The sequence below is a fragment of the Ahaetulla prasina genome, chromosome 2, assembly GCF_028640845.1.
Source record: "Ahaetulla prasina isolate Xishuangbanna chromosome 2, ASM2864084v1, whole genome shotgun sequence".
In the NCBI taxonomy this organism is placed as follows: domain Eukaryota; kingdom Metazoa; phylum Chordata; class Lepidosauria; order Squamata; family Colubridae; genus Ahaetulla; species Ahaetulla prasina.
In genome coordinates, this window is record NC_080540.1 from 160,332,124 (window position 1) to 160,358,233 (window position 26,110).

The following is a 26,110-nucleotide window of genomic DNA, read 5'->3' on the forward strand; positions in this document are numbered from 1 at the left end:
ATACGTCAGTCAATTTATGAGGAAATCATTTAATGTTAAAGACAATAATGTTAATATTGGATCATGTTTCAAAAATGTGGAATTCGATTGATTTTGAGCAGCTTTGGCTAAATGGGGCACGTGGAATTAAGAAAATTATTTTAAGAAATTGGAAAATAATACTAACATTATTGTCAGTGCTGTTGTTGTTGTTGTTATTATTCCAGGCATTAAGGGTAATTATCTAGATTTTTTTTCCTACTAATTAAAAATGATGTAATATCTTTTTTTGGACACAGATGTCTTCATATTTATAATAATAGATTCTTATTCTCTTTTAAATTTGAAAACTAATACAGGTAATGGTTCATTTAGCGATTGCTCGAAGTTACAACAGAACTGAAAACAGTGATTTATGACCATTTTCACACGTACGACTGTTGCAGCCTCCCGATGGTCACGTGATCAAAATTCAGACACTTGTCAACTGACATATTTATGACAGTTGACAAGTGTCTGAAATTTGATCATGTGACCATTATTATAAGTTATAAATATATTGCAGTGTCCTGGGGTCATGTAATCACCTTTTGCAACCGTCTGATAAGCAAAGATTCACTTAACAACAACGATGTTACTAGTTTAACAACTGCAGTGATTCACTTAGCAACTGTGGCAAGAAAAAATGTAAAATGGGGTAAAACTCACTTAACAAATGTCTTACTTAGCAACAGAAACTTTGGGCTCAATTATGCTCATAAGTTGAGGACTACCTGTATATTGTTTAAAATTGACGTATAGGTGATCTACTTAGATTGTTCATACTTTTTCCTTTTCTCTAATTCGTTTATCACTAGTTTTGTAAAAAATATTCTTTTTAGTTTTGCCCACTGTTTTTATTATTTTGTGTTTAGGGATGCACTTTTTTTGTATTTTGTCCATTGTTTATGACTGGAGCAGCATATAATGGCTATCAAATATGTAAATAAACAGTGTTTTTAAAAATTCTTGTAAGCCACATGTAGCTCTTAATATAGAATAAGAAGAAATTGAACATAAAAATGTATCCACATACCCTGGCATAATACAATCCCTTTATTCGTTACTAGTCCTAATGATGGTGAAGAGATAACTATTCTGTTACAAAATCTTTGCTTCGGAAAACTGCCACCAAATTAGATCAAGGGTGGGGAAAAATGGCCCTTTTGTGACTTGTGGACTTCAACTCCCAGAATTCCTGAGGCTGGCTCGGGAATTCTGGGAATTGAGGTCCACAAGTCATAAAAAGTCCATTGTTCCCCACCCCACCTTAGATAAACTCACTCTGTCTATGGTTATTAGCACAAATTATCGAAAAAATAATGAATATTTACAGTTTTCAGTTAGAAATCTGTATTTTACATGCATAGGGAATTGACATCAAATTAATTCTTCAAGCTGAAATATTGATGGGAAACACACATTTTGTGAGCCATTTGTCATTAAAGACAGTATAAAGATTTTGTTTTTAGATACTGAGTTTAAGAATAAACAAAACTCTCCTTCAACTCTCTTATATAGTAAATAAATGGGATGATCAGAATGTTTAATCAGAATTTTTCCAAGAACCGTTCACTAGATGAGATATCAAAATAGGGTTGATATGTATTTCACCAAGTGAAATTGATTTATGTTTGTGTGATCACAGGTACCTGGATTTTTTTAATTAAAAAAGAGAGAATTTTGTGAAAGAAATGCAAGTCTTCCCTCTCTGTTCACAAACTCCTAGTATACCCATCAAATATAAATATGTACCAAAGAGGCAATACCCAGTGGCGTTCACTTGAGCGCCCTGCTGCCATCTCCCAAGGTGGGTCATTACCATGCAAGACAGGTAATTCAGTCAAATCAAGGGGGAAACAGAAAAATCATTCATTCACTTCTCAGTGACAGTGCCTGGCTCCTGCCCACAAGAGTCTGCCTGTTATCCTGCCCATCTCAACAGAGCTCATCCATCAGTGCCATAGACCTGGCTCGGTCTCTTTAGTGAATGTCACCAGCTTCCAATTTAAAACAGGTTTCTTTCCAATCGAGAGTGTGTAGTGCTAAAGGAAAAATATCCAGTCATCTGATGAGAAACGTACCAGAACTACAGCACAGGGTGCACCGAGGACAAATTACTAAGGCTGAATATGCTTCAAAAATGATTCAGACCTCAGGGGGGAAAAAGGAACCACCTTTTTTGTCATTCATTAAAGCCCTAGGGTCAGCTTTTTTCAATTGTTAGGTGCGCCTTAAAAAAAATCCTTTTAAGGAATCTACCCCTTAAAATTAATACAATTCTTAAAGCATAACCAATTAATGCAATTAAATCATATTTGTAATCCACAAGAAATGCTTTTGGAAGTCACTGTTGTTTATGGAAATATCTCGGGAAGGTTTTTTTTTTCAATAGAAACCAATGATTCTTATGTGAAAGTATGTATTACAAATGTTATTCAATTCAATAATAATTTAAATAACGAAAAGTTTTGGGATGGATTATGACAATGTCATTTGGCGATGGTAAAGAAGGTCCTCTATTTCAGGGGTCTCCAACCTTGGCAACTTTAAGCCTGGCAAACTCCAACTCCCAGAATTCCCCAGCCAACTGGCTGGGGAATTCTGGGAGTTGAAGTCCTCCAGGTTTAAAATTGCCAAGCTGGAAACCCCTGCTCTATTTAATAGATCTCTGTTTAGAAGATTTTGGATGTAAAACACCAAATTTCTTTTTTGTGGATCCAATGCCATTTTACATATGCACAAAATACAAAAAGTACTCTTGTCTAAATTCTTATTGGATGTAATGGACACTTTGGTTTAATGGATATTCCTTTTACCCTGTTAGGTTATTAAATTGAAGTTTACTGTAATAGTATAGTAATAATAATGTGGCAAGACTCATCAAGATTTTTTTTAAAACCCTGATGCGCCACATTTATTTCTTCGGGTTTAGAGACCCAAAAGGGAGCAGTTATTTCATTTCATCTATGGAATAATAATAATAATAATTTAATATTCAATTTAATTATTGTTATTATTGTTGGAACAATTGATTTGGCATTTTGTCTGCCTACTGAGTCTTCCCAAGGACTTGGGATATGCACGTTGTTTTATAGTATTAAAGGTATTGTCATAGGGTGTAAACTCTTCCAAGCAAAGCTGCCTTTTGCAATTGGCTGATGATTTTTGCCAATGCTGATAGTGTTTAAGTGGTGCTCCAGATTTTTTGGGATTCACCCAAGATACCCATCACTATCAGCACTATCTTTGCTTCGTTTTGCCACAGCAGTTCTGTTTCTATTTGCAGGCCTTTGTAGTTTGCGATTTTCTCCAGTTCTTTCTCTTCTATTTTGCTGTCTCCAGGTTCTCCCATGACCATTAGTCAGATGTTTTTGTCTTTCTTATCAACAATTGTTCAGTCTGGGATGTTATGTGGCAGGTGCTGTTGCACTTCTAGAGTGCCAGAGCACTTTACCTTCTTCATTTTATATTACTTTATCTATTTTGTGGTCCCACCAATTCTTGCTTGCAGGTTATTATTAAGAGTTCATAAGAAATTCAGTTAAAGCTTTTTAATAAGTAAGAAACCCAAGTAAATATTCTGGAGAACCAGGTATTTGAAGAAAGGTGGCTTCCCTTCTCTGTCACTATCTGGCATGGCCCTGTGACCATGTGATATGGTCCAACCACATGACCATTCAGGAACTATAATTCCCAATTCCTTCCCTGCCCATATAGAGTTACCAAAGCAGGGTAACACCTATAACTGACCATTACATGGTGGTCCAAGAGAGTTTTGAGTATTTTTATTTTTTGCTACCATCCAACAGTGGTCTGGATTCCTACAGTCCTGAACTGGTCACCCTGCCCATGTGGTCTTGAAATATTCAAGCTGCCGCTTCCCTCCATCATAATGCTACTCATTTTGCCTGCTGGAAAGTACCGGGATGGGAATTATAGCCTTTCAATCTGCTAGGGATTTCAAGGGAGGGGATTGGATGGCTTATACCGGCTATGATGGGAGTATTTGGCATGTAAGGGTAAAGCAGAAGTGAGGGGGAAGATGGAACCAGAAGGTTGTCCCATGGATGAGAGTGGGTAGCCGAGAAGGGCGGGGTGATTTGTAAAGTAAACAATGATGGCATGCCAGCCTAGATGACAGACGGTTTCTCCAGGGATGGGCCGTGTGTTCGGCTCTGAAGGCTCAACAGAAATATTTTGCAAATTCTAGGGCTATGACTAAGCTGCATGATGTGTAGCGTCATGCAGTTAATATTAGGAAAATGCATGCGTCACAAGAAGAAATGCTTCTGACTGCTCGCAAGCACAGCTTTCCTCTGATACCCTTTAAAAGAGCTGAGTCTTTCGCAGGCTATCGCTTACCCTAAAAATAATATATGCCACTGCTTTAAGAGTCCTCTGGGTCCTTTAAAGTAGCAGCATCTTTCCTTTTTTTTTTCAGCCCCCACCGTTTCACCCTGAAGCCTGAACAATGCTGAGCTCCTTTAATTACTGTTAGATGTATTCCTTAAATATTCCTATGAAAGATGAAAGTCTCCCTACTCAAGCTGAACTTTGGTGAATTCATAGATATGCTTTCTTTGACAACAATATTTGTCTCTTGCCTTTTTCAAGTATTTTTGTTTTAATTCTTACAGTTTAGCCTATAATTCGGAGACTTCCTGGTAGTCACCCAGCCAAGCACTAGCCAAGTTCAACCCCACTTGGCTTGTTGAGGTCTGCTAAGATTATGGGAGTCCTTAGTGCTCTCTGAGCTTGGTTGTTTTCTTGCAGATGTTTCATGACCAAAGAATGATGACTTGTTACTTACTTTGGTTATGAAACAAAGTAGAAAACAACCAAGCACATTAGTGTGTTTGGCTTATTTTTGAGAATGGGAAAGGATTTTGGAACTAACCAATCAAATCTGCTCTTTGTTTCAATCTGCGTCTCTTCTAGAATTACCCAGATATAATTATCTCTATATCAAGAGCTTACATTTGAGTTATAGCTACAGGTATATGTTCTGGAGATGAACTAGAGATTTTAGCCCTCTGAATCAGAAACAGAACCACATTGGGAGAAACAGAAATACCGTAAATCGATTTTCAAGATGCTGAGCTCAGAGTATAGTACGTTTGCATAAACTGCAAACATGCAAAGGACTCTAAGCTTTCAAAGTTATTTAAAAGAGCAAAAAAGAGAATGAAAACAAAAACATGATAAGGCATGGCAGCAGATTCTTGCAAACTCAAATTCAAGAAGACTGCAACAAAAATATGTCTGTCACTGCCCGTCCCTAGTTTCATCCAGCATGTCTCTATACCCTAAGACTATTACTGGAAGACACTCCAGGAAACCTCTGGATTTCATTAATGACCATGATACAAATTCTGCTGAAATCTACCCTGGTACTTCTTTGCTTTGATTTTCATAGAACCAGAGAAACATGAGAAATTGCCTCTGTCTGCCCATGGCATCCTCTGTTTGTGAGAAGGGAACACGGTCATTTTTCAAGCAACAGGAGAAAGCTTGGGAAAAGGAAGTTCTCACCTATGCAGACGATATCCATAAAACCATACATCCCATAGCAGATCTGGAAGAGCAGGTCCTGCCGCTGCCACTTGGCCGAGGGACTGAGTGACGACCAAATCAGCCAGGAGATGCTGGCAATGAGGAAGAGGGAACCCAGGATGATGGCTGCAATTTGCACCTTCTCAATCACCGTCAGGGAAATTGCCTGCCACTGTAAAGGAGAAAACAAGCCAAAAGGGTTGGTCTTGGGTGGGTTACTCTTGTGATGGGCATCCCTACCCAACAGGACCGAGAAGTCCAAATGTGAAGATCCCCCTTCATCACAGAGGAGATACAGATCACCTTTGGGATTAGCAGAGTAAATATAATGTTACTTTCTCTCCTATCCTAGATGCAAGTTCTATTCACGGTTTCTTCTCTCTGTAGTAAGGTGGGAGAGGCAGAGATTGCTGAAGCACCATTCCAGCATCCATCACCTGGGACTAACAAAGACATTCGGCCACATCTTGAGAGCCACCAATTCCTTATCCTTCCCTGTCATAACTCAACCCCCTGTCAAGTTAAAAAGCATTAATTGTAGTATTGGAGGGTGGTTTCTTTGCATAAAAAGGGAGAGCATGCATGTGCGTAGAGTTGATAAGGAAGTCACACAAGTTTTACTCTTATCCATCCCAAAGGGTGTGTGTTTGGATCATCCGATCATTTGGGAGGTTAGTCTGTGTCCATGAGATGTTGTGGCTTTTGTCTTTGTGGGGTGGGGGGTATGACACAATTAGATTTAAGTGTCATGGATCTGGGTTTGCACCAAGGGTGAAATCCAGCAGGTTCTGGAGAACCAGTAGCAGAAATTTTGAGTAGTTCAGAGAACCGGCAAATGCCACCTCTAGCTGGTCCCAGAGTGGGGTGGGAATGGAGATTTTGCAATATCCTTTCCCCAGGAGTGGGGAGGGAATGGGGATTTTGCAGTATCCTTCCCCTGCCACGCCCACCAAGCCACATCCACAGAACCGGTAGTAAAAAAAATTGGATTTCACCACTGGTTTGCACATATTGTTTGTTTAGTTTTTCATGTTCCGTTAGTTGTTCAGAATCACTGTGGTGAGTTGGGCAGCCAGACAAAATATCTAAATAAATCAATATTTGCACCATGTTTGCAAGGTAAGTTGTCGGTTGGTCTCCTCTAGTCCACTTTCAGTGCTAGAACCCGCTGCTGAAACGCCTATATTCTTTGCATATATGTGTGTGTGTGTGTGTGTGTGTGTGTGTGTGTGTGTGTGTGTAGGTCTTTGGTTATTCGGGTTTTCTCCCGCGTAAAATTGGAAGTGTCTTGGCGACGTTTCGACGAAGTCTCATTCATCATCTTCAGGCTTCAGCTTCATGCTTCTGGGAGCAATGTGTGATGTGCTTCTGGGAGCAATGTGTGATTCACACATTGCTCCCAGAAGCACGAAGCTGAAGCCTGAAGATGACGAATGAGACTTCGTCGAAACGTCGCCAAGACACTTCCAATTTTACGCGGGAGAAAACCCGAATAACCAAAGACCTACATACAAACACCCGCGAAAACCTCAGAAAACATATATATATATTTCAAAAACACTTTTACAGTTCCTTCCATGAGGAAGGAGCAAGTTAGGGAGAGAGGAAGCAGCTTCCCTCTGAACAGCTTGTCCTGGAATTAAGGACAAAGATTGATGTTACCAAGCAAACTGTCCGCCTGTGCATGACTCAGGACCAATTCATTTCTTTTGTCACTGGCAGAGTCACCACCACTCGACTTTTTCGCCTGTCACTTGGTACAGTCTCCCCTCTCCATGATTCACCCCTTACGTGGATGGAGCTGGAATTCACCAGGCGAGAGAGGCTACACAGAGAGAGAACCGAGCAGCCAAAGTTGAAGGAGACGGTTATGCTTACATCGTGACAAAAAAAATAAAAATAAAGGTTATGTATGAGACTTTTCCAGCCTAAATGTTGCCTGCCAGATTATGTTGCACTTGCAGAAGAGAACAAGGGAATGCGGACAGATATATCTTGATCTGCCAAGATCCCTTCCAGCGTGACACTCCTGGTGGAGGTCACCCGACTGCCTCTGCTGATATATCTGAAGTGAATGACAGCTTCAAAGCGGAACCTGCTCCCTCTGGGAAGTTCCTCCAGCAGCATTCGGGGCTGCTAAGGATAGCTTATGGGTGGAGGAAGAAAAAAGACAAGAGGGAAGGGAGATGTGCATCCAAGAACACAGGCATTTCTAGGGAACCTTCTCATCTACCCCATATCTCAGAGGGGGATAGACGGAGTAATAACTGAATGTGATGGTAACCATATGTATGTGTGTGTGCGTGTACGCGTGTGCGCGCGCACGTGAGAGAGGAGGTGGAGGAAGACAAAGATTATGCACCATGTCTACCATCCTCTGCTCTTGACTCCTGTATTTCCCCTTCCGGCCACTATTCCTAAAGCTCAGTCGCCAGGCAAGGCTTACCTGCAACGGATTCTTTGTGCTAATGGCTAAGACCTGGTACTTGAAGTAGCAGAGCTCACAGCTCCAGGAGCCCCTCTCACTGATCCAGCGAATCAAGCAAGGCTGGTGGGTGCAGCGGACGGAACCATCGCAGCGACAGGGGCTGAGCAGCTCCCCCTGCAAGAAAAGAGAGTTGGAAGAATCGCATTAAAACAGGGAATCCTTTACTGCTTACAGCAGAGGAACAGACTCTATGGTCTCTGGCTGGACTCCTAAGTCCCAGCATCCCCAATAATGATCCAGGCTAGCTGGGGATGATGGGTATTGGCATCTGGCGACATCTGCAAAACTATAGTTCCCTATTCCTAACCTGTATTCCTTCTATATCTTGGATAATATCTAATAACAACAACAACAACAACACATATCAACCATTGGCGCCAGTCCATGATATTTATGATACATTTTTAAATGTTCAGTTGACTGAGTTTCATGTTTAATTAATAAAAGAGATAATAATAACAACAACAACAGGAACAACAACAATAGTGCCCCCCAAAAGAGGGGGGTCAACTTATTTTTCAAAGCACCAAAGGGCAGGGTAAGCAACAATGGATGGAAACTAATCAAGGATAGAAGCAACTTGTAATTAAGGAGAAACTTCCTAACAGTGAGAACAATTAACCAGTGGAACAGTTTGCCTTTAGAAGTTGTGGGTGCTTCATCACTGGAGGTTTTTAAGAAGAAACTGGACAACCACTTATCTGAAATGGTATATAGGGTCTCCTGATCGAGCAGAGGATTGGACTAGAAGACTACCAAAGTCCCTTCCAGCTCTATTCTGATTGATTGATCTCCCATCATGCCAAGAACATCCAATCCGAGCAAACAATCCCTTCAAAGCCTACTCAGAGAATTCTGGATTATAAGGCCCAGGATCTCTAGGCTGGCTGTCCATTAGCCCTGTTTCATTATTTTTAAAAGTGGCTTGTTAGTTCTACCTGCTTAATGTGCTGCTAGGCAAACCAGAAGAGCAATTAGCATCAATATTTCAGACCCGCTTGCAGGAAGTATTAATGATGTGTTATGGATATGAGCCTCGGAAAGGAAACTGCAGTGGGTTCCTGTCAAATGGAGGACAGGCAACACAAGGAGTCATCAAGAGTTCTCTCACATCCCGTTTCAGATACGACTGGTCGCCTGATGAATCCCATTACTCTAAGCATAGCAACAAAGCGGAGACTGAGTACAAAAGACCAGAAGACACTGACTGGGGTCACCCATTTGTAAAGCAAAAATCAGCCACCCATTGTCGTGTCCCACTCCTCCGCTGACGGCCGGGTCAGGGAAATCCAAATCAGGTGTGCCTCTGCAGCTCTGCCAAAGTCCTAGCAAAGTCCTCAGGGCAGGCAGGAGACCAGAAAGTGACTTCAGCAAGATATGTTTAGACTTTGCCTGACTCAGAGACTGCCAGAAAGCAGATCCTTTATATAGGCCATGGGGTGTGGCTCCATGACTCAGCACTTATCCAGGCCTGCCCTTCCCTTCCTTCTGTTGCCTCCGCCTATCAAGTCTTCTGACGCGAGGGTCACTCCAGTCGGCAGCTGTTGGCAATTGACCTCCCTCAGGCTCACATGCTGTGGAGGAGGGGGAGGGGTCTAGTTGCTCCGTTTGCCTGGGCATGGAGCCAGAGCTGGGGGCTGGAGATACTTCCTCCTCTTCAGCCTGTCTGGGCATGGAGCCAGGGCTGGGGCCGGGAGGCATGCTAGGACATTCTTCAGCGTTCAGAAGCAGATAAGCAGACCCCGGCTGTGGTGGTGAGATCGGACGAGACACAACACCCATGCACACCTACACTCACACACACACCAGTGGTGGATTTCTACCGGTTCGCTCCGGTTCGGGCGAACTGGTACCGGTGGCAGCGGGCGGCTCCGCCCACCTGCCCAGACATCATCACAGACGCTCTGCACATGTGCAGAAGGTTCTGCGCATGCGCAGAAGTGCCACACATGAGCGAAGCAAGCGCAAGCGTGCACACTCACAGTTCCAAACCAATAGCAAAGATAAGTGAAACCCACTACTGATGATGCACACCCACACACTTATTTAAGATGCTGGGAATTTTTACTTTGAAAGAAAAATAGAAGTAATGGACCTCTACCCACACTGCATTCTATACTGTCCTGCTGAAAAATATCTCCCAACATATGAACACACAGAGAGATACAAGAGCAGTTAAAGGACTTGTTAAAGGAAAGAGAAGGGGGAGTATATATTTCCATTTGCCAACAGGGTGAGGAGTTAAAAGCTTCAGGTCAGAAGAGCAATTCCTGTTTCAGGCACACAGTACAGTATAGTCACAGCACAGGTGAAGTCTAATTGGTTCCTAGGTAGAATATGAATTCCATATGCAATCATACACTGTAACACTACAAGATCGTAGTTCTGCAACTACAATCTTCACTAAGAACTAACTCTGGCTTCTCATGATGCACACAATGCCATGATGCTGAACCTATGAGAAGCCTCAGAGGTCTCAGCTTTGAATGGACCTTCAATGAAGCACCCCTTTGACTCAGAATCCATCTTTATTACGGTCACAGACCAGCACAAAAGTTAAACATTAAAATAAACCCATTCTCTAAAAATTATTAGAAAATAACTAAGTGATACAAATAAGGATCTTTAGTTCTTTAGGTGGTTTTTTTCCCCCTTAATATCACTGCCGCAGCACAACATTTCAAATGTTGGATGGCTGGCTTTGAATTTTGAAGGAGATGGTTCACGTAGAAATTGTCTGATCTCCCTAGAAATTTCTCTAATAGAGGGAGAAGGTATGTTGATCTGATGTCCCTGAAGTATTTGCAATGTAATAGAACCATGATGGCGAACCTATGGCACACGTGCCACACGTGGCATGCAAAACCCTCTCTGCAGGCACGCCAGCCATTGACCCAGCCCAGCTCCACCGCGCTTGTGTGTGCACCTTCCTCTGGCCAGCTGGTCTTTGGGTCTCTACCGCGCATGCGGGGGGCGCATGCAGGAGACGCACATGCACATGTACAGGGGGGCGGGGTGCATGCACAGGGGTGCACATTAGTGCAGGATGCTTTCCAGGCCCAAAACAGGGCATGGGGGGGGCTTCGTGCTGCGCCTCCGCGCCCCATTTTGGCTTCCAAGTTGGTGCAGGAGGCTTTCCAGGCCCAAAACGGGGCATGTCACTAGAAGCCAAAATGGGGCACAGGGGGACTGGGGCGCATCAGTGTGCATGCGTGTGCATGCACAGCGAGCGCTCGCATTGCATTTTGGGGGTTCGGCTTTGGGCACTCGACACCTAAAAGGTTAACCATCACTGGAATAGGACATGTGAGATATCTTCCCTACTGACAATTGTTGTTGTGACTTGTCCTCCCTCCTCTCCTCAGCTGGGCCCCTCCTGTCTCCAACTGGGCCTGTTATCAGACTCCGAGTCTGATAATGAAGATGAACGGCCTGTCATGCCTCCAGCCCCCGGCCCTGGCTGGGGAGGAGGATTCCAGGAATGAACAAACCCGATAAGGCGTGTGTTCCTTTGGCTCAGCCATCAGAGGAAGTCAGCCACGGATTGGAATTGCTTGGGTCTACTCCTTCTGACCCCTCCCTTTCCCAAACAGCAGAAGACAATTCAAAGTGGGAGGATCCTCGCTTCTGGAGATCTGAGAGGCGATGCCAGCAGAAGGAAGGGAGGGGCAGGCCTGGATAAATGCTGAGTCATGGAGCCACACCCCACAGCCTATATAAAGGACCTGCTTTTGGCATTCCAACCTTGAGTCAAGCAAAGTCTCATCTAGTTTGCTGATATCGGACTCTATCGCTGAAGTCACAACTTGGACTCCTGCCTGCCCCGATAAACCTCGAAGGAATTTGGCAAGCTGCAGAGGCTTCGTTGCCATGTTTGATACGGACTTCCTTGACCTGGTCATCAGAGGGGGAGTGGGACATGAAACATGTACACATTCGCTCAGCTATTGGGGTTTTAAGCACCCCTTGGAAGCCACTCTGCCATCAAAGTGGCACCCCACTTTTAGGTGTTGTAACAAAGACATCGCAGTACAATCAAGCCTCTGTTTGGTTAACCAAGATCTGGAGCTGGCAACTTTTCAAAGCAGTGTGGCTGTACACAGTCTAGTACGCCTATAGCAGTGATGGCTAACCTTTTCTGGATCGCGTGCCCAAAGCGCATGCAAATGCGTGTGTGCGTGCCCAAACCCCCCAAATGCAATGCATGTGCAGCCCCCGCACATGCGCCCCAGCTTCTGTACACGTCCCACCCCCACGCATACGTCCCCCGCACCCCACCCCCACCCCCCATGCATGCGTGGCAGAGACCCAAAGACCAGCTGACTAGTGGGAGGTAAACGCATGTGCATGGCAGAGCTGAACTGAGGTGACTGCTCATGTGCGAACAGAGAGGGTGCCATAGGTTCACCATCACGGGCCTATAGTCATGCATGCTTCTAGCCTAAGTTCTGGAGGCCTCAAGAATACCTCCTTCTGTTCACTCATGAAGGATGATGGCTATTGGTGGCTATTAGAAAAATGGTTACATATTATCTGCATTTTCAAAACTTCTCAGTACTAGTGGTTGTAAAACATGAGCAGCAGAATCCTGCTGTTGCAGTTTGTAGTGTCTGGTTGGGATTTGGTTAGGAACGAGACACTAGATTAGGTGAGTCTCCATCTTGGTTTACACACAGCACTGTTTTTTCTTTCTTATTTCTCCTTGTCTATTAAAAACGATCAGGTCCTATGGTCCTGATCTGTGCGCCTCTAAGTGTTGATTACTATCCCATTTTTTTATCTGGCAGCTCAAAATGGCATCCATAGGCCTTTGTCCTCCAAGGTTATTCCCACAGCAATCACTCTGTGAAACGTGTTGATTGGAGAAAGAGAGAATCTGGCTCCAAGCTGCTACATCAGCTTCTACTGCTGACAGAATGGACTTGGACAATGAATTTCCTTGGTCTCTTCCAATACACTAGCTTTCACGCTATACTGGCATTCAAAACTTCCTCCATTATAGCACTTTCCAAGTTGAATGCACCAGTTTGCCTCTGAATTTTAGCCAGTTACTTACAATCTTTCAGGGTTTTTAGGAAGACCCAAAATAGTACCTCTGGATTAACTGACACTAGTCTTTTTTTTTTTTTTTAGTGGATTTCATTGGCTTTTTTCAGTGGATATAGTTCCACTAAATTTTATCAGGATCATCACACTTTATCATGATTTTTACTTTATTTTACTTTTAAATTGTAGGTAGTTTTTTTCGTGAACATTTTTCCCCCCGAATGCCATCACTCTGCTAAACAAATAATTCCCTCAACGCTGTCAAGCTAGTTACTAAGTCTGCACTACTATTGATCTTCTCATCGTTCCTATCACCCATTTCCTCCCACTTATGACTATATGATTGTAACCTTGTTGCTGGTATCCTTACGATTTATATTGACTGTTTCCCTATGACTATCATTAAGTGTTGTACCTTAGGATTCTTGACAAATGTATCTTTTCTTTTATGTAGACTGAGAGCGTATGCACCAAGACAAATTCCTTGTGTGTCCAATCACACTTGGCCATAAAAAAATTCTATTCTATTCTATTCTATTCTATTCTATTCTATTCTATTCTATTCTATTCTATTCTATTCTACTCTACTCTACTCTATTCTATTCTAGTTTCAAAATTCTACAAAAATGCATCAATGCACAGTACACATGAATACACTTTTTACAAATAAAATGCCATAATCAAATAGTGACAAAGCACAGAGATTTCATACTTTCTAAGAAAAAAGAAAACGTTTCAGGGAACCACTCTAAGCAATCTTAGGAAAGTTTCAATTATTTATTTATTTTATTTTATTTATTTATTTTATTAAATTTTTATACCGCCCTTCTCCCGAAGGACTCAGGGCGGTGTACAGCCAAAAATAAAATACAAGATATATACAATTAAAAGGAATTAAAATATAGCAATTACTAAACGGCTGATAGTTAAAAATGAATTTAAAATTTAAAATATTAATAAAACCCCAATATAAAATCAAACTATTATGCCAGTCCCGCTTGAGTAAATAAATATGTTTTTAGCTCACGACGGAAGGTCCGAAAATCAGGCACTTGACGTAGGCCAGGGGGGAGTTCATTCCAGAGCGCCGATGCCCCCACAGAGAAGGCCCTACTCCTGGGGGCCGCCAGCCGACATTGTTTGGCGGACGGCACCCTGAGGAGACCCTCTCTGTGAGAGCGTACGGGTCGGTGGGAGGCATACGGTAACAGCAGACGGTCTCGTAAGTACCCGGGTCCTAAGCCATGGAGCGCTTTAAAGGTGGTAATCAGAATCTTGGAGCGCACCCGAAAGACCACAGGAAGCCAGTGCCGACTACGGAGCAGTGGTGTTACGTGGGAGCCTCGAGCGGCTCCCATTACTACTCGCGCAGCTGCATTCTGGACTAACTGCAGCCTCCGGGTGCACCTCAAGGGCAGCCCCATGTAGACAGCATTGCAGTAATCCAGCCGAGATGTAACCAGAGCATGAGTGACTGTGCATAGGGCATCCCGGTCAAGGAAGGGACGCAACTGGCGGACCAAGCGAACTTGGTAAAAGGCCCTCCTGGTGACGGCCGCCAGATGTTCATCAAAGGACAGCCGACCATCCAGGAGGACGCCCAAGTTGCGAACCACCTCCTTTGGGGCCACTAACTGCTTCAACAGACAGCTGCGGGCGCAGCTGACTGTACCGGGGTGCCGGCATCCACAGCCACTCCGTCTTGGAGGGATTGAGCTTGAGTCTGTTTCTCCCCATCCAGACCCGTGACGGCTTCCAGGCACCGGGACAGCACTGACCGCCGTTGGGGTGGTCCGGGGTGGAAAAGTACAGCTGAGTATCATCAGCGTACAGATGATAACTCACCCCGAAACCACTGATGACCTCACCCAGCGGCTTCATATAGATGTTGAACAGGGTAGGCGAGAGAATCGACCCCTGAGGTACTCCACAAGTGAGGCACCTCGAGGACGACCTCTGCCCCCCTGTCAACACCGTCTGCGACCGGTCGGAGAGATAGGAGGAGAACCACCGATAAACGGTGCCTCCCACTCCCAATCCCTCCAACCGGCGCAGCAGGATACCATGGTCGATGGTATCAAAAGCCGCTGAGAGATCTAATAGGACCAAGGCAGAGGAGCAACCCCTGTCCCTGGCCCTCCAGAGGTCATCCACCAACGCGACCAAAGCAGTCTCCGTGCTGTAGCCGGGTCGGAAGCCGGACTGGAACGGGTCTAGATAGACAGCTTCCTCCAGGTGCCGGGGGAGCTGCCATGCAACCACACTCTCTACAACCTTCGCCAGAAAGCGAAGGTTGGAGACTGGACAGTAATTTCCCAAAATAGCTGGGTCCAGGGAAGGCTTCTTCAGGAGAGGTCTCACCACCGCCTCTTTCAAGGTGGCGGGGAAGACCTCTTCAACCAAAGAAGCATTTATAATCCCCTGGAGCCAGCCTCGTGTCACTTCCTGAGCAGACCTGTTTTGGATTGGAAATACAAAGCTGACGTACATTTATAAATTTAAAAACATTTATAAATATAAATTGGGATTTTTAGCCTCCTGTGAACATGGCTGCCTTTGTCTGAATCCATCCCATACCAAACCAAACAGGCACCTTGGTACCTTCTTGAGCTGGATAACAGAGAATTATGGGAGTGAGCACATTTGGAAGGAACCAGCTTGAAAAAGCAATCAACCTCAGTACAGCTATGCAATACGATTACATGAGCTCCACCGGTTCCAGGTTAGTTTCCAGATTACTTTGAATATTGCCTATTGTAGAGGTGGCACAGTGGTTAGTACTGCAGGCCAGTTCTGCTGACTGCCGGCTGCCAGCAGTTCAATTCTCACGGGCTCAAAATTGACTCAGCCCTACCTCCTTCCGAGGTTGGTAAAATGAGGACCCAGACTGTTGTTGGGGGCAATACACTGACTCTGTGAAACCACTTAGAGAGGGCTGTAAAGCACTGTGAAGCAGTATATAAGTCTAAACGCTAGTGCTACTGTACAGAGACGGTTTTGGAAAAAATAGGCAGGTGACAAATGTTAGGTAAATATGGCTTTAGCTTAGAAATACATGAAGACTCAGGGAAGAAAACCCTCAAGACTGCCCTCATATCAACACTCTAGTATAAGAGGGAACGAAGGAGAAAACCTATTAGGTCTTCAAGATTCTGTTATTGTAGCCTAAATCAATAAAGGTCTAGCATTACTATTTTCTCAGTTATTTTGCCTTGGATTGCTGACCCCTACAAAGCTCTACATGGTACGGGACTGGATTTTTTGTGGGACTGCCTTTCTCTGATTATCTGCCAACTCCTTCCCCTTGGAATTACGTCTCCCCACCCACCAAAATACAGATGGTCTTGACCTTGCTCATTTTTGAAAGACATTACAAATTTGGTTCTTCTCGCAAATCCCCATGGTGTGCGGCCAGAATGACAGGAGATCCTCCATCCCTTAACTATTGTTGTACTTTTAATTGTACAATAATTGAATTTTTTGTTGTTGTTTTGATAGATGTATGCTGGCCAAAGTCATGTTTAAGTGAGTTTGGCAGGTATACAAACTAATTTTTGTTCTTTATTCTTGACCAATTGAATCATTTGGTCACTACCAGAATATACTAAAGGATCGTGCCTCTCTATTTTACAATTGTCCAGAATGAACTCAAAGAAAGCCATCAGTAAGTCACTCCTGTAGCCCAGCAACCATTAGCCCTGTTCCTACTATCCATGAAATAAGGAAGGCCAGGCTTTCAAGGATGCTGCATAAATCCTGGTATATGATATGTCTGATCTGGAACTTGGAATAAGGAAGGCACTAGATAATAATAATAATAATAATAATAATAATAATAATAATAATAATAATAATAATAATAATAATAATAATAATAATAATAATAATAATATAATACTAGAGCAACTAATAGATTTAAACTTAATGTCAACCGCTTTAATCTAGATTGCAGAAAATACGACTTCTGTAACAGAATCATCAGTGCTTGGAATACTTTACCTGACTGTGGTCTCTTCCCATAATCCTAAAAGTTTTATCCAAAAACTGTCTACTATTGACCTCACCCCATTCCTAAGAGGACCATAAGGGGCGTACATAAGCGCACAAACGTGCCTACCGTTCCTGTCCTATTGTTTTTCTTTTCTTCTTCCTATATATATGCTTTTACCTCCTTATATTTACTCATATATGTGTTTATATACTATATAATCTTTTGTATGATACCTACATATATTGTTGTGACAAAAATAAATAAATAAATAAATAGATCACATAGAACCGCGATGACGAACCTATGGGATGTGTGTTGGAAGTGGCACACAGAGCCATCTCTCCGGGCAAGCCAGTCGTCACTCGTTGCTCTTCTGATTTCTGGCATGCACATGCACACCAGCCAGCTGGTCAATGCACATGCATGTGCATGCGTGCCAGAAACCAGAAGACCAGGTGACCAGTGCGCATGTGCACACCGGAAACTGGAAGCTCAGGTTCCCAGCGCATGCACGCATGCATGCCAGGGAACTGCTCTCCCATGCACGTGCGCCAGGAAGCTGCTCTTCCACTTCCCAGTGCTCCCCCCTGCGCATGGGTGTGCTCCCGTTTCGGCACTCGGTGCTGAAAACGTTCACCAACACTGACATAGAAGCTTAATCATGCGCATTTTTGAATGCACAGTTCAGAATTGATTGGAACGTTGGAAGGCTAAGGTAGCATTGTCCTGACCTTACAGAACAGCTGAATCTCAGCATAACTAGAAGTAGCCCGAAGTTCAGAGTAACCTATGCCTTCCAACAGGTTGTTCTCACTTGTTACCCAGCAACTATGGCTTCACTCTACCCAACAATAGGGCCCGAGTTGAGAGGGGCATGAGGCTTTCTTCCCACAGCACCTGCCACCATGATTGTACAGCGGAATCGTACGAGTATAGCTATTGTCATCTAAATAAGTCTTAACTACTTCTCTTGAGGCTGAGGGCAATCTGCATCTAATAAAATCAAATTTAATTAAATGGGAAAGTCAAATGTTACAGTGCAATTTTCATAATTATTCCGCTCATGTCAGGGTTGGTTGCAGAATCCGACAGACAAAAAAACCCACAACCTCTCGGCATTCCCCTCCTGCCTCTTAACACTCAAACCATTAAAGCCTCCGATACAAATCCTAAAGACACCGAGCCTTTTCACACATTCCTAAGCGGTAAAACTCCAGTTTGTTCCTAAAAATATACCTGACAAGCAGCTGCAGATATCTCTCTGGCTTCCTAATGAATGTATGTTTGCAAACAAGTTTGCCCCTATTTGTTTTTTCACACTTTTTGTTTCCCCAAGGAAACATCAACGAGAGCCTTTTCCACCTGGCACCTTGTAGATGTGTCAGAACTGCAAACTCCCAAATTCATAGCCAGCCCGCCCGCCCAAGGCACAGACTGTTACTAAGATGATTAACTTGTGTCTCAGCTTCATACATTTCAGTTGCGCTGATGGTGCTGGCTGTGCTCGTGTAAAGGAGTGTTACTATTAGAAGTGTGTAGAGGGTTTTCCCCCTCCCACCCATTCTGTTGGGTGAAAATCTGTTCTGAATCCCTTAGTTCCATCTCAGGTGTTGAACTTCTATCCACCGAAAACGCCTCCCCTGTAGAAAACAGGAAAGCAGGGAGAATAAACGTCCCAAAGGTGCTTTTTTTTCAAGGGGCAATTGGACTTTCTGATTTTCCTTTGAAGACGTTTTCTCATCCAAAAAGCTTCTTCAGCTCTGAAGGGCCGTGGTAGCTCAGGCTGGTAAGAAGCCTGTTATTAGAACACAGCAGCCTGCAATTACTGCAGGTTCAAGCCCGGCCCAAGGTTGACTCAGCCTTCCATCCTTTATAAGGTAGGTAAAATGAGGACCCAGATTGTTGGGGGGGCAATAAGTTGACTTTGTAAATATACAAATAGAATGAGACTATTGCCTTATACACTGTAAGCCGCCCTGAGTCTTCGGAGAGGGGCGGGATATAAATGTAAATTAAAAAAAAAAAAGAAGTGAAACGTCTTCAAAGGAAAACCAGAAAGTCTCTTCAGAAAGGGGACAACCATGACCTGGATGGCTGAGACTCTCCATAGACATTCAGGGAGACTATACTTCTTCCTAATATGGAATCCTTTACAAGCACATAAACATATGAAGAACAGTTGCGGGAACTGCGTGTGTCTACTTTTATGGAAAGAAAGACCGGGGAGTGACATGATAGCAGTGTTCCTATATCCAAGGGGCTGCCAAAAAGAAGACCTATATTCTCCAAAGCACCTGAAGGAAGGACAAGAATCAAAGGATGGAATCTAATCAAGGAGAGAAGCAACCTAGAACTAAGGAGAAATTTCCTGACACTGAGAACAATTAATCAGTAGAACGACTTGCCTCTAGAAGTTGTGGGTGCTCCAATACAGTTTTTAAGAAGAGATTGGGCAACCATTTGTCTGAAATGGTATAGGGCCATGATGGTGAACCTATTGTCGTGTCCCACTCCTCCGCTGACGGCCGGGTCAGGGAAATCCGAATCAGGCGTGCCTCTGCAGCTCTGCCAAAGTCCTAGCAAAGTCCTCAGGGCAGGCAGGAGACCAGAAAGTGACTTCAGCAAGATATGTTTAGACTTTGCCTGACTCAGAGAATGCCAGAAAGCAGATCCTTTATATAGGCCATGGGGTGTGGCTCTATGACTCAGCACTTATCCAGGCCTGCCCCTCCCTTCCTTCTGTTGCCTCCGCCTATCAAGTCTTCTGACGCGAGGGTCACATCAGTCTGCAGCTGTTGGTAATTGACCTCCCTCAGGCTCACATGCTGTGGAGGAGGGAGAAGGGTCTAGTTGCTCCATTTGCCTGGGCATGGAGCCAGAGCTGGGGGCTGGAGATACTTCCTCCTCTTCAGCCTGTCTGGGCATGGAGCCAGGGCTGGGGCCGGGAGGTATACTAGGACATTCCTCCGTGTTCGGAAGCAGATAAAAAGGCCCCAGCTGTGGTGAGATCGGACGAGACACAACACCTATGGCACGCTATCAGCACCAGCCAGCTGATTTTCGGGCCTTCTGAGCCCATCAGAAGTATGGAAACAGGCTGTTTTCTGCCTACAGAGGGCCTCGGGGGGTGGTGGGGAAGGCCCGTTTTTCTCTCTCACCTGGCTCCAGAGCCTCTCTAAGGAGTCTGGGGAGGGCAAAAACAACCTTCCCCACCGCCGGAAGTCCTCCAGAGGCCAAAAATGGACCATTTGCCAACTTTTGGTCCTACCGGAAGTTGGCAAATGGGCTGTTTCTGGCATCTGGAGGGCCTTTGGGGGGTGGGGAAGGTCATTTTCACCCTCCCCAGACTCCTAGAAAGGCTCTGGAGCCAGGGGAGAGAGAAAAACGAGCCTACCGGGGCATCCTGTGCCAGGAGTGGGGGGAGTGTCATAGATACATGTGTGGGGCGGGGTGCATAGAATTATGGGTGTGGCCACACATATGCGCAACCCCCCCCCTCCCTCCTGGCACGCGATGGCAAAAAGGTTAGCCCTCACTGGTATAGGGTTTCCTACCTATACCAGCAGGTTGGACTAGAAAACCTCCAAGGTCCCTTCCAACTCTGTTACTCTATATTTCTGTAACCAAAACTGCAGATGGTCACTAAATGGCAGCAATCAGACAAAGAAATGTTGGTTAACTAGAATTTGGCAACCCAAATCACATTCTTATGACAGTGGTAGATCAGCATAAGGCAACCCAAATCCGATAACAGTGATTCAAAGTGACAATAAAGTTATTCTAAGTCTAAGCTTAAAATAGGCATATGGGAGCTGTTCTCTTGAAGGTTGGTATGTGCTGCTGCTAAGGCATTGCACAGAGGCTATATTTGAACTCTAACCCTGCCTTTCATTTATTCAGGTTTGGTGATCGTTTTCTTTAATTGGGATAAAATTAAAGCTCTCGCCTATAGCAGAGGTGAACATTTTTGTGCAATAGGGCTCAAAACTATGTGAACATGGATTTATCTTTACCTGCACATAATTACGCGTATTTGCCTACAGTTACAAAAAAAATGTAAGCAGGCAGGGGGAAAAATGGCAAGTAATAGAGATAGTCCTCAACTTACAACAGATCATTTAGTGACTGTTCAAAGTTACAACGGCACTGAAAAAACCCCCCACTTATGACCATGTTTCACATTTATGACCGTTGCAGCATCCCCATGGTCATGAGGATTTACACCCGGACGCTTGACAACTGGTTCATATTCATGACGGTTGCAATGTCCCGGGTGTCAGCCCTGGAGGCCATCTTTTTCTTTGGCTCTTCAGGGATGCCACACTTAGTGCTGTGGGAAACTGGGAGGGGGGAATTGCATAGAACGGTGGAGATATTTAGCCATAATAACACTCCTTTCTCTGGGAGTCAAGGACATCTTGCCCTGCATCTCGAGTGGTGTGACTAGGAGGCATCTCCAGTTGAGACGGTGCAATGATTGGACCATGTGATGGACATGTGGATGCAGGGGAAAGAGACTTGGACTCTCTTTTGGATGGGGAAAACCTGGAAGCTTTCAGATTCGGGTTTTCCCAGATGTACCAATATGACATCTCTAATAAAATGGAACTTTGAGGAATTTCTGGCCTCAGGATCTTCTTTCGTTGGGGGTGTTACTTGGAACTCTGACACCGGGTTCACGTGATTATCTCTTCTGACCATCTGACAAGTAAAATCAATGGGGAAGCCATTGTTACTGATTTAACAACCACGGCGATTCACTTAACAAATGTGGCAAGGAAAGTCATAAAATGGAGCAAATCTCACTTAACAAATGTCTCACTTAGCAACATAAATGTTGGGCTCTATTGTGGTTGTACGTCAAGGACTGACTGTAATGTTTTGGGTTCTCACCAGCTCTCCTAAGCAATAAAGAGAATTTAAGACAGTTTGTAACATAGTTTTTTTGCTAAGGAAAGGGAGAATTAGAACTCAATAATTCGTACACACACACACACACACACACACACACACACACACACACACACACAAAAACACACACAGAGAGAGAGAGAGAGAGAGAGAGAGAGAGAGAGCGACTATATAGGCCAGGAGTGTCAAACTCAAGGGCTGTGGCCTGGATCCGGCCTGTGAGGTGCTTAAATCTGGCCTGTGGGGCCGGTCTGGAAATAGCAATGGACCGGCCCACGGTGCCTCTAGCAGTCAAACGGGGTGCGCGATGGCTGCACATGCCCCCCCTGCACCCTATTTTCGGCCTGGATGGTCTCCTGGAGCATTCTGCCAGTCAAAACAGGGCACTGCAGGAGGCATCCTTCCCATCTCCCCCCCTGCCCACCGGACGGCCCACAGAGAACTACAATGCTGATCCAGCCCTCGCAGAAATCCAGTTTGGCACCCCTGATATAAGCTGAGAAACAGGTATTTTGCAAAAAGCAGCAGGTATTATGCATCACTAGCCCCATGTAACATCAGGTTTGGCTGCCAAAGTTTTCTCCAACTCTACAAGCCAAACTGGCACTTCCATTCCCCCCCACCTCAATCTCGCTTTCCAAGAGACTGCAGTTCAAAATGGGCAAGCCAAATTCAGTCGCCTGCAGCGGGCTTATTTTTCAGTTCCATGGAACAGGCCATGAGCCACTCAAGACCGCTGCTGTCTACTCATGACCAAGCCACAAATGCAGAGCATCTTGACTCCCAGCAGCCTGTCTCCAGATTTTCACCGGGAAAGAAAGTGGCTTTCTTTCCCTAAAATGACTTTTGGTAACCCCTTCGTGGAAATACGTCTTGGCTCTCTCAAACATCATCGTCGGCAGCTGCCGATGAGTAGATGGCAAAGGATGCCTTTTGTGCATTTATATCTGTATGACGATTCACATCGATTGTTCGCGGAGCCCATTTTAAGCTGCGGAATCGCTGTGTGGTGATAACCACTTTGCTTAGCTATTTATGACATACTCGTAGGCTCTGGTGGTATAATGGGATCCATTTTACACTACAGGGAAAATTACCCCAATTGCTGTTACTACCAATTTCCACCAGTCTTCCACACTCCCCCTTAGTTTCAGCTTCTCAGTGCTCACGGACAGAGATGGGCCACCAGCCTCCTCCGTCTGCTAAATGCCAACTGGAATTTACCTGCCCCCAACGTGGGCTTACAAGGGAGATAGAAGCTCAAAACCACTGCCACCCCTCAGAGAAAGCATGTATGCCAGTTAATGATACTTCTCACTAGCAACTTGTGCCCAGGATATATTTGCCAATTCGTGCCAGGAGCGTTATATCGGCATGGAGGGATATTGTAATCGGCGATTTCACAGCTAGCTAATTCCTTTTGCTGCTGCCTTGTTCGCCCTCATTCCAGTGTGTGTGCGCTGCCTTTCTGTCACAAACACACATACACGCACCTTTACTGGGGGGGAAAAACTCAGGGCTGCTGAAAATAGAAAAGATCTGGAAATATGTCAAAGGCTCACAAGATGTGAGTATCCTTGCTGACCTGCTTAGTTCAGCTGCCCACCTCAGCTTCTGTCTGTTATCATACCTAGGTGCTAAGGGTATATTAATCTATGGCATATCCAGGGACTTCTATGTTCAACCAAGGACCTTTAGCTCCTCAAACGTGAGAAGACCACGTTGGGTAAAAATAAAGCATGGACAATGCTGAGGACAGATGTCATGATGACTTGAAGCAGGGGTCTCCAACCCTGGCAACTTTAAACCTGGCGGACTTCAACTCCCAGAATGGATTTGAAGTCCTCCAGGCTTAAAGTTACCGAGGTTGGAGACCCCTGACTTGAAGGATGCTGATCCATGTAGTCAAATCCTCTTCTCAGTTGAAAAATCGCTTGTTAGGCCAGAATTGCAAGTATCAAAGGCAAGAGAAAACACTAGAAGAGAATATTTGTAGCTCAGGGTTGAACTGTGGCGTCTTTGATGCTTTCTGAGCTTGGTTGTTTTCTTGCTAATGTTTCATTTCCCAACTAGGTAACGTCTTCAGTGTTGAAAGGCAGTGTGGTCTGTTCTCAGAAAACAACACTCCCATCAAGACTGACAGGGCAAGCCATTAAACACAGAGAGCAAATCTTCTACCGTGTTTCCCCCCAAAATAAGACCGGGTTTTATATTAATTTTTGTTCTAGCTAGGTCTTTTTTGGGGGGAAATACGGTACTAAACGCCTCCATCTGCTGGCGATCTCAACTGGGGCTTATTTTTGGGGTAGTGCTTATATTACAAGCATCCTGAAAAATCATTCTAGGCCTTATTTTCCGGGTGGGTCTTATTTTTGGGGAAACAGGGTAGCACTGAAGGTATTACCCAGTTGGGTAATGAAAAATCTCCACACACACCCGCAATAAAACAACCACAACCAAGATTGGAGACTACCAAGGACTCCCCAGAAAACACTAGAGGATGGCCTCTATCTAGATCAGGGGTGTCAAACTCAATTTCATTGAGGGCCGCATCAGGGTTGTGTTTGACCTCAAGGTGTGTGTGTGTGTGGTGGGCGTGCCCAGGGTGGGCGAGGCCAGCTCAACAACTAGGGTCAGGGGCATCTGTGGTGGCCAAGTGCTAAGGCAGGACTTCCCTCAGACCCTCCCTCCCTCTCATTATAAACTCCTTCCTTCCTTCCTTCCTTCCTTCCTTCCTTCCTTCCTTCCTTCCTTCCTTCCTCTTTTCTTATTTTTCCCTCCCTCTTCATTCTCCTTTCTTCTTCCTTGCTCTCTTCCCCTCTTTCCTTCTTCTTTGTCTTTCCTCTTTCCCTTTCTCCTTTCCTGTCCCTTCTTGGATGCTCAAATGCAAAAGGGGAAACAGTTCTCCTTTTTTTTTGCTTTTAATTTGTTTTGCTAGCCCTCTACCAGTAAAAATGGAGTCCGGGGGGCCATGTGTGGCAACCCTGGGCCCCATTTTGGCCACGATGGCCTCCTGCATTTCCAGCGAAAATGGAGCTTGGGGGGGGGAGGGGAGGCTGGCAGAGGCACCATGGGCCGGTCCTTTGCTCTTTGCAGGGTGGCCCCGCGGGCCAGATCTAATCACCCCACAGGCCACATCCAGCCCGCAGGCCATGAGTTTGACACCCCTGATCTAGATCATGCTCTAAAATCCATGCCAATGTGCTCACAAGAGGCCTTGGTTTGGCTTAAAGTAAAGCAAAACCTTTGTCAGTTTCAGAAACCCTTCCAAGTAATCTGGTGTTCTTCTCCCCTAAGTCTGATGGTGAGATGAGATTGCAGAGGCTCTTCCATGACCCCAAAGTGAGTTCAAGGCTTTGAACTGGCAATAACCCGGCAGCTCTCTTAGCAGGCTCCAAAACCAGTCATCATGGCTCTCCCTCTGAAACCAATATGGGTGGTTTTCGGTCCAGGAAGTAGAAAGAGACTGGAATCCTGCTGTCCACAGCAAGTTGGGATGGTAGCAATGGTGAGATCCAAATTTTTTTACTACCAGTTCTGTGGGCATGGTGTGATGGGCGTGGTGTGGTTTGGTGGGCGTGGCAGGGGAAGAATACTGCAAAATCCCCATTCCCTACCCACTCCTGGGGGAAGGATACTGCAAAATCCCCATTCCCACCCAACTCTGGGGCCAGCCAGGGGTGGCATTTGCCGGTTCTACTCTAAATTTCTGCTACCAGTTCTCCAGAACCTGTCAGAACCTGCTGGATTTCACCCCTGGATGGTAGGAACATTCAAGCTGGAGGCAAAACCTTGAATCAGAGTCTCAGCCTGTGAGCCAAAAGCTCTGACTTATTCACTGGCAGATTCTGAGGGTTCATATCGGTTGATATGGAGAATCCCATTATTATTATTCTTTAGTTCTTGGCAACATGCCCCAAGTAGCATGCCTTTAGTGGGACCAATACTCTCCTCGCCCTCACTGGAGGGAGAAAGCAGGCAAGTGAACAGCAAGATTATTTACAAGGATGCTGCCCAAGTCTGCTTGTCAGTGCCAGGGTTGGGATTAATTGAAAAAGGGAAAGCAAGTGAGTGAATTTGTTGTCATTTGCTTGCTTATC

General features: G+C 44.8%; 1 protein-coding gene across 1 annotated transcript in view; it reads right to left on the bottom strand.

The window, feature by feature from the left end:
- Positions 1 to 26,110, bottom strand: part of MARCHF9 (membrane associated ring-CH-type finger 9) — a 54,228-nt gene that overhangs the window by 4,833 nt on the left and 23,285 nt on the right. The window contains exons 2-3 of the mRNA XM_058172664.1: positions 8,021 to 8,176; positions 5,554 to 5,746 (exon numbers count right to left, since the gene is read on the bottom strand). Coding sequence (XP_058028647.1) covers positions 5,554 to 5,746; positions 8,021 to 8,176 — 349 coding nt within the window. The remainder of the gene's footprint in view (positions 1 to 5,553; positions 5,747 to 8,020; positions 8,177 to 26,110) is intronic.